The sequence below is a fragment of the Eptatretus burgeri genome, chromosome 6 (genome assembly GCF_056783735.1).
Source record: "Eptatretus burgeri isolate ZD-2024b chromosome 6, Ebu_testis_v1, whole genome shotgun sequence".
Classification (NCBI taxonomy): domain Eukaryota; kingdom Metazoa; phylum Chordata; class Myxini; order Myxiniformes; family Myxinidae; genus Eptatretus; species Eptatretus burgeri.
In genome coordinates, this window is record NC_140966.1 from 111,997,599 (window position 1) to 112,013,889 (window position 16,291).

Consider the following 16,291-nt stretch of genomic DNA (forward strand, 5'->3'; position numbering starts at 1 on the left):
CTGTCTAACTGTCCACCCTTCTCCTCCCCCACCCCACTCTCTCCCCCTCTTCCTCTCCCCTCTTCACGACTCTTCCCCTTCTCCCCCTCTCCGCATTGTGCCCGACCAGAAATGGCTATTAAAACACGTTTTGCCTTCAAAAACATCAATATCTGTTTGATCTCCTTCCAATTTTTGGCAAACGGAGTCTTAAACCATCTTAGTCAGGATGAAAAATTAAATTAGATATCGAATTCGAATTAAGATGAAGCTGTGAGAGAGTCAGAAAGTGCGAGCTTTACGAAAGAGGCCAATCAAACCTCAGACCGACGCGGAGAATAGAAATACGGTGGCGGTGGTGTAGAAATTGTGGTGGCGGTGGTGTAGAAATTGTGGTTGGAGTCAGGCAAACCGTCCAACCAATGGGTGGAACTCACACACACGCACACATCGACGGAGACACACGTAGCTCCTTGTATAGTTGGTTCCACAGGCGGGGGGAAGAATGGATGAATGTCGGTGAGCAGTGATTCTAGATTTTGGGAGTTTCACCAGATGGGGGTTAATGGGGAACCATGTGTTCCCTGCAGAAACCTGGGGAGTGGGTGGGGACAAAGCATGGAAATATCGTGGACAGCGCACTGCACCAGCACAGAAGTTAGAGCCATACTCCATCGAGTTGAGCATGAAGGTCTTGTAGATGGATAGGAGTTCAGGTGTGTTGAACAAGGACTTTGCATGATGGAGGATGCCCGGTTGGCAACTGGCTTCAGATGCCAACGTAGAAATGTGGTTTGCCCAATAAAGATCATGGCTGATAGTGAGGCCTAAACATCTGAGTGACCATTTCTTCAAGAGGATTGTTAAGGAAGTAGATGGGTTCTTGAGTGATGTTGAAAAGCTATTGAGCGATGGCTCCTCAAGCGGGGCGCAAAAACTTGAATATGCAAATGATTGGCTTCAATTATAGCTTGAGTGTTCGAGAAAGAACGATCTCCATGAAGGATAAGAGTTTTGGAAGAGATGGTTCCTAAAGAATTGGACAGGAAGAGGCACTTCCATCCAAATGTTTCATGAGGTACACATGGAGGAATCTAAAGACTTCATTAGCTACATGTGATTGTCCCTTCTGAATTGTTCAATTCCGTTTCAAGCATTTTAGGAAAAGCAAAACTCTGCATGGGACACGGTGCTCTCCGCAGCTGTCTTCAAACAATGTGATCGACACTTGAGACATTTGATTCCTGGTCGTCGAGAAGAAACTTCAGTTTTTGGCAGATGGTCCACCCCCGTGGTCTCAAACCTTGAAACTGATGGACGTGTCTACCCAAACATTAAACTTCATTTAACCCATCTCAGCTACAACTGTCATATGAAATGGACACTTGTTATGTCCACAATCTGCTTCATACTTGTCAGTTTGTCTGCTATGAATAAGTTCGGATGAGATTTACCAAAACTTCCTTTAATCTCTCATGAGAATTGATCAAATATGGTTAGAATCTCATATGACCTTGTGAGACATCTTTGTCAGGATGTTCTCGAAGCATAATGATGAAGGGTTACGTCCAAAACTTCAGCTTCTCCTTGCTTCCAACGGTGGTTAGCATCCCTCGATGAACTTCCTGGAAATGCCATCAGTTTTTTTATTATTATTCCTGAACATCCAATAAAACATCTCATGTACATGGTCACCCATCAACTCCTCGATAACCCGAAACCTCATCACCCTGAAACCAAACTGTTTACTCAGTCCATGATTCTCATACTTGGCTTTCTTGGATTCTGAGGCCTAGTTTATCTGAGGAAGGTACTTGAACATTAGAAGATGAGGCTCAATGTAGAGCAGTGCACTATCACTCTGGTGAAAACGAGCAGGATTGGTTATAATGATGGGAGAACTTACTCGACGAGGATGAAAAGTCACGGCTCTACAACCACAGCAACCGTGTCCCTCTTTTAGATCGACACAGGAATCAAGGACGAGTGCTTGAGTGCAAAGGTGATCCTGAAACATATGTGGATGGAATGCCGGTGTCACCAACCCAGGAGGTTCTGGATGAGCTCTTCAATCTGCATATCCTCAGAAATGTTTTTGTGACTTGACCTCGAACATGGTTACAGACACTCAAAGCTGGATTGTTCAGCGGAGAGAGCTGAGCCTTGGTCGGTCTTAATCGATCGTGGCCTCTTTAGCGTCTGCCAAGCCGCAGTAGGACAAGTTAGGTTACAATGACGAAATGATGCTGTAGCCACACTGCTGCAGGTTACAGGGAGTCGTAGAAGCTTCCACCAAAATCCGCGAGATTAGCACATCCAGTGTAACTTATGGAAGCTTTCCGTAGATTCGCTTCCAGACGACCATTGTAATCACATCAGTAAAAAGGAAGGAGGAACTCTCTGAAGCTTGGTGAGTGTTAATCTCGTTCTCAACCTTTCGTGCTCTTGGTTGTCTCCTGTTTCAAAGTAGATTGTGTTTGTATTTACAATGTACTGTAAATTGTTTTTCCTTTCCCACAGAGAAACCCCTGAAGGTGATTCGAGGGATGGCGGATCTGACCGTGAATGCACGTGACCTCGCTGTGTTCCGCTGTGAAGTATCCGAGGAGCGCGTCTCTGGGCGTTGGTACAAAGATGGACGTGAGGTCCGACCCAGCGAACATGTCTGCATCTCGCATGTTGGCAGGTGCGTGACGACACAATGCTCACTGATAGAGCAGGTGTGTGACCACACAATTCTTGCATGGAGACAGGTGACACCCAGGTTGTCTTTTTTTGTTTTATTTGATTTATTGAGGCACGTGGCCTCGATCGTGCCAATGACCCTTTCAGAGGTGCACCACAGTCCTGATGACCGTAATGACCTACGAATGATCCAATTGCAGTGATCCAATTGCAAGAATGACCGAACAGTCGATTGCTTGCAATGGCGATCTTTATATTTACCCCGTATAGTGATTGACCTTGAAACAGCGGATGAGCACAGAATTAGGAGTGGGGACAGGCCAGATATATATATATATATATATATATATATATATATATATATATATATATATATATATATATATATATATATATATATATATATATATATATATATATATATATATGAGGTTCCACGAGGAGGGAGGAGTGATGTAAGGGACACATCGGCCATTTTGGAGTTAATGCCATATAGCACTATTTTAACCCTTACCCTATCATCCGAGCCTATCATCATCATATTGTTACGGCTGTGGAAATTCGCAGAGCACCATATAGGTCCTTAGATCAGTTATGTCGATAAGTCTGTGTGCAGATAGATCTCCCCACCGATGTTTAAAGGGAATTATTCGTGTAACAGGACTGTGATCTTTGAGTTAGCCGTTTTTCTTTTACTATCTTTATTTTGGACCAACCGCCATTTCTGCCACCACGAAGCGCCACCAACCACAACAACCATGATCACCACAACCACCTTCTCATCAACCGCCAACATCCCCACAGACAATGAACAGCCTCCTTCACAACAACCACCGTAACCGCCACCGCCCAAACACACCACCATCAAGACCACCACAAAACACCAGCCACACCACCATTATGACAACCACCATAATCGCCTTCACCACAACCACAACCGCATTTTCACCTCAGCACACGGTTGCGAGGGGCCTGGCATTCATCGGGGGAGAACGGACGACGGCCCCACCCCCCCCCCAACGACGGACCCTGCGAGTGGATTCTCAACACGTGCAGAAAAGAAGCAACGATCGGTAAAAGGAGAAGGTAAACGAAAAACCCCGATTCAGCGAGGAGAACGCCCTTCTTCTGGAAGTTTCCCGCGCGTGCTGGAAGAGGGGGGGCATAAGGGAGGGGCGAGGCGCCGTGAAGATAAAATGGCGCACTGAAGCATGTTGGGAGGAGTGGTCAGCGCTGGAGGTTGTGTGTGTGGAGAAAAGGGGAAAGAGTCATGTCAGAGTTGTGGCCAGTGTGTGGAGCCGTGGTAGGGGACTGGAGAGAGCGGAGCGCAGTAGAGCCAAGGCGCGCGGCCTGCATTACTGTGCCTTACCATGGGTCACTGGAGAGGGGACATCGAGGGTCGCCCTCGCGAGTCACCACGAGGGACAAGGTAGCCAGCCCGGTCTCACGGAGCCTTTGCGGTCTACACGGCTCCGTGTTATAAAGATCCCAAGGGGTCCAGTCCACCCCTTGTCTGTCCTGGGGTTTGTCTGGGGTCTGTCCAATATAGATGGTTTTTAAATAACCGATAATAGAATCGGGTCCAACGGGGCCTCACGATAATACCCCGCTCGGTTATCCCAAAACGAAGCGAGCTGCTTAAGCGGCTCGTTTCAAGCGGGCCCCGTTGAGGTACAGTCTCTCGGTAGTCTGCCCGCGCGATTAATTAGGTATATCGAAAATTTGGCGATTGACCCTGTAGCACGGGTAGAGTGTTGATTAGGCTGTGATGTGCATCCAAAACACACCCGAAGCGGGATTCCGGCATTTGATCCGGAAGGCCGCGACTGGATTGTCCGTTCGGTGGGCGAGGCGGCCGCTATTGGTTAAACGCGGTCGTTCGCACTCCGGCGGGCGAGAATCTGTAACAATATCATTAAAAAATGTCGCTTACATCACTCCTCCTCGCGGGGCCTCATATATAAACGACTTTATTATACGAAGCACATCCTAAAATCACAACAATAAATGGTACTCACTTTGATCGTCAGTCGTATACCATTCGATAAACCCATGAGATTACCTCCACCGCTGAAGGTGGAAGGATGTTATGTTTTCCCCTCTATCTGCCTGTCTGTTTGTCTGTCTGTTTGTCTGTCTGTTTGTCTGTCTGTCTGTTTGTCTGTTTGTGAGCAAAATATCTCAAAAAACTATGGATGGATTCGGACGTAACTTGGTGGATAGGTTGGGTGCAGGACAAGGATGATTTGATCCAATTTTGTTGAAGATCCGAATCAGGATACAACAATTTTTTTTTTTTTCAAGTGTTTCTTCACCTTTGAGAGATCGGGCCAAAAACTATGTATTGCACAATATCTCAAAAGTTTTGGACGAGTTTATGACAAAACGAGGTGGATGAGTTGGTTCGGTGACAAGAACAAGCCGATTCGATTTTGGTTCAGATCCGGATTCAGATCCGACCTATCAATGGAATACAAAATTATGTAAACTGTTCAGCCTGGCGGAGGTATGTTCCCTACTGAGTGATGTTGTTGTTTCCATTGCTTTGACTTTCAAACGATTCAGGTTGTTTTTTTTAACTCAGTAATACACACAATATCATCCCTCCCATCTGTACGATGAGAAGTCAAGGTGATGCCTTGGAATCCCAAACTCGAAAGTCTGTGCAGAGATAATCCAAAAGATTTTCCACACACAGATAAGATAAAAGACAAGTATAGACAGGAAGCTTCGTGTCACTCTGTTCTTTGTCTATTTTTGCTCGTGTGATTCATTCCGAAGATGTTTACTCAAAGCTGGTAAGGCAGAAGAGTGAAAGGGAGTGGGAGAAGGGATGGATTGAGAAAGGGACTGGGTGAAAGAGAGAAAGGGAGTGGATGAGGCAGAGAGTGAGTGAGTGAGTGGATAATTGAGTGAGAGGAAGAGACAAAGGGGGCATCCACTGAGCTGTATCAGGCCAACAAGTTCCAGATCACATGGGAGCTTAGCTCTCTCTCTCGTATTGTAGTACTTCACAGTATGGCCCCGAATGTGGGTCCCATCCAAGGCAGAAAGGCCATTGGCGGTGCACATCTCCCCAGAAATCGTTTCGACATCACTCACTCACCGGCGTGACTCGAGCAGCTTCAGTTCATGCATTCTCCATGCCATGCTCTCCCTTCCAATGCTTTGTCTGTGCTTTTCTCTCCCAGTGTTATCCCCAGTTTTATTCCTCCGGTTCCCATTGACTTGCTAATTCCGATCAGTCCAGCCTGGCATGAAGGTAGATCTTTTTTTGTCTCTTATCCCCATTTGACTATTTTACCAGTTTCACAACATAAGCAGAAGCCCCACTTGAATGAGGGTCCACAACGTTGCTTTGCTCCCAACCCTGGGGTAATGCAAGGGTCGGTATCATCCGTGTTTACCAACATGCAATTTGATTGGATTTTGCCATTGTTTTTTTTTTTTGCCATTAAGACCCACTCCGTGAGTACCTCCTGTGCAGCTTCCCTCCGCAGGGCAGTTCGCCGGATGACGGGATTGGGGCAAAACCTTCGGGACCACCAATCTTTGGTGATAGGAGGGAAACCACGGGGTAACCTTCCCGGGTCAGATTGCAGGAGAGTGTGTCAGGGTGGTGCTGAGGTGTCGTCCACCAGATGGCGGTCTCCTTAGGTTAACCTTAGGCGGTCCCTTCGGGTGGGTACCTGGAATGTCTGATCCCTAAGAGAGGATGATCACCTGTCTCTGTTATCATCTGAGCTCAAGCGTTTGGACGTCGGTATCGCAGCACTCTCTGAGGTTCGGAGACCGGATTGCATTTGGATAATTATTTCCTCATTTGTATAATTATTCAGTCATTTTAACATTATTCAGTTGACTTTAGTGTATTTATAGTTGTTTTATGTATCAGTCCTGTTTTTAATCTCAACCACCTTTGATTTTTACCCCGCGCACGCTTCGCGAAAAGTAGGGTGAAGCAATTGGTTCATGTCTGTCCGTCCATCTGTCCATCCGTCTGTCCGTATGATCAGTTTATGATTGAGGAACACGGTATTTAAATGTATCTAGACGACCCGTGAACCCGTTGTGACAGCGGTTGATAAAAAAAAATCATTTCAAAAAAAAGAAAAAAAAGAAAAAAAAGATAGCTCCAGCGAACTATACCACTGAGGTTGTTTGCATTGATCAAATTCTCCTGAAGAGTACTTGACTGAATCGGGAATTGATTTTTTAATAATTTTTTTCGTTGCCCGATTTGAATGAAACTTGATACTGCACACGGCAGGAGAATGGTGAGTAAGGTGAGCCGAAATTTTTTGCGCTGTCATGTACTGTTTTGGCTGTATTTTGGGAACATACATACATACATACATATATACATACATACATGTACATATATATATATATATATATACATATATTCCTGAAGGAAGATCATGTCAAGAGGGTATTGGAGGTGAGGAGGGTGTCTGACCGAGTGATGAGTGTGAAGTTGGAAATTGAAGGGGTGATGATGAATGTCATCAGTGCATATGCCCCACATATGGGGTGTGAGATGGAATATAAAGAAGATTTCTGGAGTGAGTTAGATGAAGTGGTGGAGAGTGTATCCAAGGATGAAAGAGTGGTGATTGGAGCAGATTTCAATGGACATGTTGGGGAAGGGAATAAAGAGGATGAGGAGGTGATGGGGAGGTACGGTCTCAACAAGAGAAATGTGGAAGGGCAAATGGTGGTAGAGTTTGCAAAAAGAATGGAAATGGCAGTGGTAAACACGTATTTCAAGAAGAAGGAGGAACACAGGGTGACATACAAGAGTGGAGGAAAGTGCACACAGGTGGATTACATCTTAAGTAGGAGATGCAACCTGAAAGAGATTAGTGACTGTAAGGTTGTGGCAGGGGAGAGTGTAGCTCGACAGCATCGATTGGTGGTCTGTAGGATGACTTTAGAGGTGAGGTTGAGGAAGAGAGTGAGGGCTGAACCAAGGACCAGATGGTGGAAGCTGAAGGAGGAAGACTGTTGCGTGAAATTTAGGGAGGAGGTGAGACAGGCGTTGGATGGTGGTAAAGATGGGTGGGATGATTGGGCAACGACAGCAGAAGTTGTGAGGGAGATAGCTAGGAAGGTACTTGGTGTGACATCTGGACAGAGGAAGGAAGATAAGGAGACTTGGTGGTGGAATGAGGAAGTACAGGAAAGTATAAGGAAGAAGGGGTTGGCTAAAAAGAAGTGGGATAGTCAGAGAGATGAAGAAAGTCGGCAGGAGTACAAGGAGTGGCGTCGAAAAGCAAAAAGAGAGGTGGCAAAGGCCAAGGAAAAGGCATATGATGAGCTGTATGAGAAGTTGGATACAAAAGAAGGGGAAAAGGATTTATACCGATTGGCAAGACAGAGGGACCGAGCTGGGAAGGATGTGCTGCAGGTTCGGGTGATAAAGGACGCAAATGGGAATGTGCTGACGAGCGAGGAGAGTGTGTTGAGAAGGTGGATGGAGTACTTTGAGGAGCTGATGAATGAAGAAAATGAGAGAGAGAGAAGGTTGGAAGAGGTGGAGATAGTGAATCTGGAAGTGGGGTGGATCAGTAAGGATGAAGTGAGGACTGCTATGAGGAGGATGAAGAGTGGAAAGGCGGTTGGCCCAGATGGAATACCAGTGGAGGCATGGAAGTGCTTAGGAGAGATGGCAGTGGGGTTGTTAACCAGATTGTTTAATAAAGTCTTGGAAAGTGAGAGGATGCCGGAGGAGTGGAGATTAAGTGTACTGATTCCGATTTTCAAGAATAAGGGTGATGTGCAGAGCTGTGGAAATTACAGAGGGATAAAGTTGTTAAGCCACACCATGAAGTTGTGGGAAAGAGTAGTGGAAGCTCGGTTGAGAGGAGAGGTGACGATCTGTGAGCAGCAATATGGGTTTATGCCAGGAAAGAGCACCACTGATGCGATGTTTGCTTTGAGAATGTTGATGGAGAAGTATAGGGAAGGCCAGAAAGAGTTACATTGTGTGTTTGTGGATTTAGAGAAAACATGATAGGGCGCCAAGAGAGGAGTTGTGGCATTGTATGAGGAAGTCGGGAGTGGTGGAGAAGTATGTGAGGATCGTGCAGGATATGTATGAGGACAGTGTGACAGCGGTGAGGTGTGCGGTAGGAATGACGGACCGGTTTAAGGTTAAAGTGGGATTGCACCAAGGATCGACTCTGAGCCCTTTCCTGTTTGCAATGGTGATGGACAGGTTGACGGACGAGATCAGACTGGAGTCTCCATGGACCATGATGTTCGCGGATGACATCATGATCTGTAGGGAGAGTAGGGAGCAGGCTGAATCGAGCCTTGAGAGGTGGAGGTACGCACTGGAGAGAAGGGGAATGTTAGTCAGTAGGAGAAAGACGGGTACATGTGCGTAAATGAGAGGGAGGGTGGTGGTATGGTGCGGTTGCAAGGAGTTGAGGTGGGGAAGGTGGATTGGTTTAAATACTTGGGATCAACTGTCCAAAGTAACGGAGAGTGTGGGAGAGAAGTGAAAAAGAGAGTGCAGGCAGGATGGAGTGGGTGGAGAAGAGTTGCAGGAGTGATTTGTGACAGAAGGGTAGCTGCAAGAGTGAAGGGGAAAGTATACAAGACGGTAGTGAGACCAGCTATGTTGTATGGTTTGGAGGCGGTGGCGCTAACAAAAGACAGGAAGTAGAGCTGGAGGTGGCAGAGTTAAAGATGCTGCGATTCTCGTTGGGAGTGACGAGGATGGATAGGATAAGAAATGAGTGTATTAGAGGGACAGCGCAGGTAGGACGGTTTGGAGACAAAGTGAGAGAGGCGAGATTGCGATGGTTTGGACATGTGCACAGGAGGGAAACGGAGTATATCGGGAGAAGGATGTTGAAGATGGAGCCGCCAGGCAGGAGGAGAAGAGGAAGGCCAAAGAAGAGGTTCATGGATGCGGTGAGGGCGGACATGCGGGTGGTTGGAGTGTCAATGGAAGATGTGGAGGATAGAGCAAAATGGAGACAGTTGGTCCGCTGTGGCGACCTAGCGGAGCAAGCCGAAAGAGCAAGAAGAATATATACATATATATATATATATATATATATATATATATATATATATACATATATATATATATATATATATACACACAAGATGAGAGTTTTAGTAATATATCGATGTTAGATTTTGAAAATGAATCGGAAGACAAGTGTCTTGTTTTCACGTACCTCGGCGAAGAATTTGTCTCAATCGCACATGTACACAGAGGAGTGAGATAATATTTTTACTCTGTCTGCTTGCTGGGCAGCTGGCATTAAAAATCATTCCAAACGGGAAACTTATTGTTTGAAAGACGTTATAAAGGACACAATTAACAGACACGAATAACTAACGTAACGCATTAGATCAGGTGGAGTAATAGACGTTGGAGAAAATGCCGGTATAATCCGTAATGTTTTTATTTATATATCCTTTAACCTCTTTAAACCTTTATTTAAATTGAAATATATATATATATATATATATATATATATATATATATATATATATATATATATATATATATATATATATGAACACTATAGCACAAATCTCCTTCATTGTACTTCCACGGTCCACACAGTATATCGATATATGGCATTCGAGGGCATGGCATGTGAGATAGTCCAGCATCAGGGGGTGAAGAAGAAGCTGCCATATGGCCATGTACATCGATGGTGATCAATAATCCCTCCATCTCCTAAACTGTGACTCAACGTCATCTTCATGAGAGTGCATAAGGAGATGCTCTTAGTTGGCAGTCAACGTGTCAAACTCATTATTTTGTTAAAATTGGAGTATACACCTGAACACTGCGTGGGGTATCATGTTCTATGAACCCTCTAGTCGTCTCGGTTATTCGGGGTTAGAGTCTGGGTACTTTTTTTCATTCTTATGCCGATAACTCCCAAAATGATGTAACACACGTCATTAGAACGAGAAGTTGCCCATGAAGGATTATAAACGGAGATGGTGAAGGAGGTGGCAAAAATGCAAATGGTGTCTTTTGTCATCGAGCCGGCAAGCTGGGAGCACCGATTCACATTGATTGCCACGTCTGATGCAATTCAAGTGCTCTAATGGCGGCGACGAGCTCCATTTGAAACTGTTTGCTCGATGTGTGTAGATTCTTGATACCGACAGGGCCCCTAATAAAACTTGTATTGGTGTCAAAGCCAGTGACCAATTGAAAATTAAAAGTCGGCTGCACACACATGGTGGGGTGGAAAGGGGATTGCATTCAGAGAGTTTGCTACCTGGAGTTGGGGTGTGAATCAAGGTTGGAAGTGGGGGGGAGGGCAGGGGGGGCTGTCACATCCATTCATTAAATGATAATCTCACACATGCTGTACTATCTCGAAGGAAAACTGCTTGCAAGCATCTCTGCAGAGACAATATGATGCCTACGTTGATGTAAAGAAAGGAAATGATGTCATACGTGATGTCGCACAGTGTAAATACAACCCCAGTGATGTATAATTGAGTTCTCCCAAACCACCAGTGTACATACATTTACAGGTGATTTCCAAACAGGTGTCACAGTTTGGGAGTATACCAGAGAGTTGGTGTCAAAGCCACCCAATGCTCGCCTGTTTATACATTTATCGTTTTTAAAAGACTAGTCTAATAATTAATATTTTTTTATAAAGCGTTGCAGTGAAGTATAATTTTAAAGCAATATATGTATTTGTATATTGTAATCAGTAACAAGAGCGCAAGTGAGCACAATATACGCCCGAACAAGAAGGCATATACAGAATTGTGCTACTACATGGAAAACAGCATCCTGGTTGCCATGGCAACCACTTTAGATGATGAACGTATGTCGTGACACACTGTCTCCACAGTCTGTACCTATGTACCAAATATGAAACGTGAAAGTTGAAAACTTTGGGAGTTACAGTGTGGACAGGAACGGACATATGGACGGACAGACAGACAGACGGACGGACAGGCAGACGGCCGGATGGACGACCGGTATCACATAATACGCCCCGATATGTATATATATATATATATATATATATATATATATATATATATATATATATATATATATATATATATATATATATATATATATATATATATATATATATATATATACATATCCGGCGTATAAAAAATAGTGTGGTAGATAAAAACATTAGAAAGGAAAATATAACTTGCACCAAAAACTTTAACATTTTCACGCTCACGCTCACGCTCACGCCAGGGGTATCGCTATAGCTCTCTGTTCTTCAAACAGGCGAGCTAAAAATGACTGGATGTATTAAGGAGCTTTACAGTAGTTACCCTGCACCTCATCTTTTTCTTTAAAATGTCCATCATTTTATTCCATTTCATTCATTACATCTTCATCTTGATGCACCAAGCAAGTTGCGATGTGCAGCTGTATGTACGATCATGCACGTGTGTACGCTCCAATGTGCGTGTACTAAGGGTTCCTTTGTGCCATAGAATTCACAAGCTGGAGATAGATGGTGTGCGGGATGATGACAAGGGAGACTACACATTTGTCCCAGATGGACATGCTTTCTCACTGTCTGCAAAGCTCAACATGCTGGGTGTGTCTAAGTACAGTACATGGAGAATGCTCCAACACTACATGGACATTCTTTTTTTTTTCTCATCAAATTTCCTCAATTACATTAATTGATTGTTTTTCCCTACTACCAGTACCACAATGTGATGCTGTACCACCACTCCCACCTACTTTGTCACAACCCTATTGTGAGGCTGTTCCACAACCCTATTGTGAGGCTGTTCCACAACTCCATTGTGATGCTGTGCCACAACCCCATTGTGATGCTGTTCCACAACCCCATTGTCATGCTGTTACACAACCCCATTGTCATGCTGTTACACAACCCCATTGTCATGCTGTTACACAACCCCATTGTCATGCTGTTACACAACCCCATTGTGATGTCATTCCACTATCCCATTGTGATGACGTTCCACAACCTCATTGTAATGCCGTTCCACTATCCCATTGTGATGATGTTCTACAATCTCATTGTGATGCAGTTCCACTGCATCCCAGGACTTGTTTCACAGAAACTATTGTGGAGTACATGTACTGTACTGAAAGTCCCTTGTAATCTGGTCCAGACATACCTGTGAATATCTCCAGATAATAGTCAAAATGTCAGATGACCTCCCACAAATTGCAACAAAAGCAAACTCAACAGATTTTGATTTCTGGATATGTCCTCAGTGACAGAAAAAAAGTCCTGAGGGATCCTCTGGGGGGAAAGTCCTGAAATCATGGAAATCCAATATGGCCGCCACCCGGCTTCGGGGAAAATGAGAAAATTGTAAAGATTGATATTTTAATATGTAAATATATGTTTTTCTGCATTCTAATTGTTTCTAGTTATGGTCAGTATATTGATATACAAGAATAATTATAAAAAAGTTTGAAATGTATTGAGGGTAAAATAAAAAATTATAGCTTTTTTGTCCAAAAATGTCAATTTTTTGTCCCGAATTTTTTTTTTTAGCCTCATACTGATTTTGGCTCCTGGCCAAAAAAAAAAGAAACGTTGAAGACACAAGATGAAATCAAGTCTATGGCAATACATTATAATTATGTAAATCATTGAAACATGACAAAATTCACAATTCCACTCGGGGCAATCACATCTGCCTGACAAAGGTTTCGAAATGAAAATGAAAATTTGCATTAAACTCATAAACTACATCCATTATAAACTTACTATACATGTTGAGAAAAATGAAGCGTAATAAAGTTAGAACTCGACAATGTCGTCATCATCCTCATCATTGTCACATGGAGTGTTTGTGCAGCCAGAGCCCCTGCAGTTTACACAATCTGGAGTGCACTCAATGTTGTGCTTCTTGCATGTGCATCTCATGGTGCTACATTCAGCCTGGCAGTTGCACCTAATGACACGTAACATCTTTTCAGGAGCTGGAGCTATTGATGTCTGAAGTGGCACAAAATCCTCGTCACACTTCTGCCAACCCCAGTCTGTTTGAAGAAGTTCATCTGCACATCCCTTCCATTCTTGGACTTGCACATACACGCGCAGGCTGTGATACTTTTCTGCTTCTGATGTTGGTGGTAACGCCTGTGGTTGCACGTGAGAGGAGCTTGAAGCCACCTTGTCCCAGTACCGCTGATACCGGAGGGTGTCCAGGGTGTCAGTTGACTTTCCGTTGTAGATTATCACCAATGTTTTTTCTCCTGCATCTGCCACATCACAGACGGAAGCTGGATATGTATCAAAAACCTTGGCCTGCTCACGGAATGTGTTGTTTGCTTTGAACTTTTTGAGGGAAGCTCCCTTTCCAATCCCATGAAGATGAGATGTCGTGTCGCACCCAAGAACTGCATGTAGAAACAGTATGTGCTTGCATATGTCTGTACCAATCATTTTGTTTGTAGCCTTGATGTTCCAGATGCGAGGCTTCTTCGTGTTCTTCTTTGGCTCGGGACAAAAGAAGAGGTCATGGGATTCTATGGTAGCATAGGAGGACGAGGAGGTCTGTGTCATCACCAACTAACACAGTGTTGGTGACAGTAGCAGACTGCACGGCCTTCAGTACAATCAGGAGATCAGCATCCCCTGAGGCATGGTGTGTCTCACAGTTCTTCTTCTGAAGCTCTTCACTCAACATAAAAATGAATCACTGTTTATTCTGCCTATTGGCAAGAAACTGTTCCTTCTTCATTGTGAGATGCATGTCAGCTGTAAATGTCACAGTAGTGCCAGCATTCCCTTTAGACCGTCTCTGGTGTGTCATGTCCTTCGTGTTGGTACTCTCATCACCATCAAACACGACTATGGCATCTCCGTACTTCTTCGTTACATAATCAGTGTACTGGTGGCATATGTCTCTGGATGTAGATCCACGAGACCATGGAATGCATTGAACAAGTGCCCCGCCATCCAAAACATACTGTTGCCCATCATTTGGGATATCGGCTGGGACATCGGATCCAAGAAGATCCCAGATGGCATCAGCAAAGACTGGCTTGTGTGCTTCTCGGAGCTGAAGAGAGGAATCAAAGAGGGATGGTGGATAGCTGCACAGTTCATATTTGAAGGCCGACTCCAGTTCTTCTGTTGTCTGTGCAACAGTGATCAGTCTCTGGAAGAGGAGTTGTGGGTCAACCTGGACTTGCTCTCCATCAATCTTGATAGATGCCTTCATGCCAAGGATGACAACTTGGTCTTTCCTCTTAAATGTGTACTCGGCAGGTGTTTTCCCATCCATAGATTTCAATATTTTGGCTCCTACAGCATGTGCTGTATCAACATTGACGGTGGGGTGTGCATGAACTCCAGTGGCAATGTTCCTCAGACGTGGATCACTACTGAACGGATTCCGTTCCTGTAAATACTGAAGAGCTGATAGTGTGTCCTTCCAGTCACAAGATTGTCTTGCCTTGGTCATGTCCTTCTTCTGCTCTCCAGTGTTGTAGTTCACACCTGTGAGCTCCTGCATTGCCTGGGTTATTTCTGCACAGGCAGGCATTGATAGTAGCCATACCTCATGTGAATGTTGCTCTGTCAATTCCTCACCCTCATGTGAGCCCCCTGCTGGTCTTCAAACTTCTCATCAAAACTTGTTCGATGATCAGGTCAGATGAAAGACCTGCCCACAGGCGATCACTTCGTCGAACCACATGGAACCCCTCATCAAAACGTTGTTGGACATTGGGATGTTGAGTTTTGAAGTTGGACATCTGCTGCAGATACACCCTCGCAGATTTGGCATACAGGTTGTGGCCCGAGGCTGCCAAGTAAGGCAGAATTTCCTGGATGGCCTGAAGATGTAGTGCCCAGTTCCCAGTGCGCTCTGCCTGGATGTATTTGTGTAGAATGTTTAGCATGTCCATATACTGAACCCAGAGCGCTGAAGTTCTAGAAGATATCTTTGTAGACTCGGCATGCTTCTGAAGGTGGTCTTTGATTCGTTTCAAGACGTCAGACTTGCAGACTTCTTCCAACAGACAGGGGTTGGCAGAAGTGTGACGAGGGTTTTGTGCCACTTCAGACATCAATAACTCCAGCTCCTGAAAAGATGTTACATGTCATTAGATGCAACTGCCAGGCTGAATGTAGCACCATGAGGTGCACATGGATGAAGCACAACATTGAGTGCACTCCAGCTTGTGGAAACTGCAGGGGCTCTGGCTGCACAAACACTCCATGTGACAATGATGAGGATGATGACGACATTGTCGAGTTCTAACTTTAATACCCTTGATTTTTCTCAACATGTAGAGTAAGTTTATAATGGATGTAGTTTCTGAGTTTAATGCGAATTTTCATTTTCATTTCGAAACCTTCGTCAGGCAGATGTGATTGCCCCGAGTGGAATTGTAAATGTTGTCATGTTTCAATGATTTACATAATTATATTGTATTGTCATAGACTTGATATCATCTTGTGTCTTCAACGTTTCTTTTTTTTTTGTCCAGGAGCCAAAATCAGTATCGGGTAAAAAAGAAAATGTTTCGGGACAAAAAAGCGATAATTTTTTATTTTACCCTCAATACATTTCACTTTTTTTATAATTATTCTTGTTTGTCAATATACTGACCATAACTAGAAACAATTAGAATGCAGAAAAACATATATTT

General features: G+C 44.3%; 1 protein-coding gene across 1 annotated transcript in view; it reads left to right on the forward strand.

Annotated features, from left to right (window-relative positions):
• The window catches only part of LOC147025638 (myosin-binding protein C, cardiac-type-like), a 94,396-nt gene that overhangs the window by 33,698 nt on the left and 44,407 nt on the right, over positions 1-16,291 (forward strand). The window contains exons 12-13 of the mRNA XM_085887094.1: positions 2,500-2,665; positions 12,133-12,239. Of these exons, the coding sequence (XP_085743220.1) occupies positions 2,500-2,665; positions 12,133-12,239 (273 nt within the window). The remainder of the gene's footprint in view (positions 1-2,499; positions 2,666-12,132; positions 12,240-16,291) is intronic.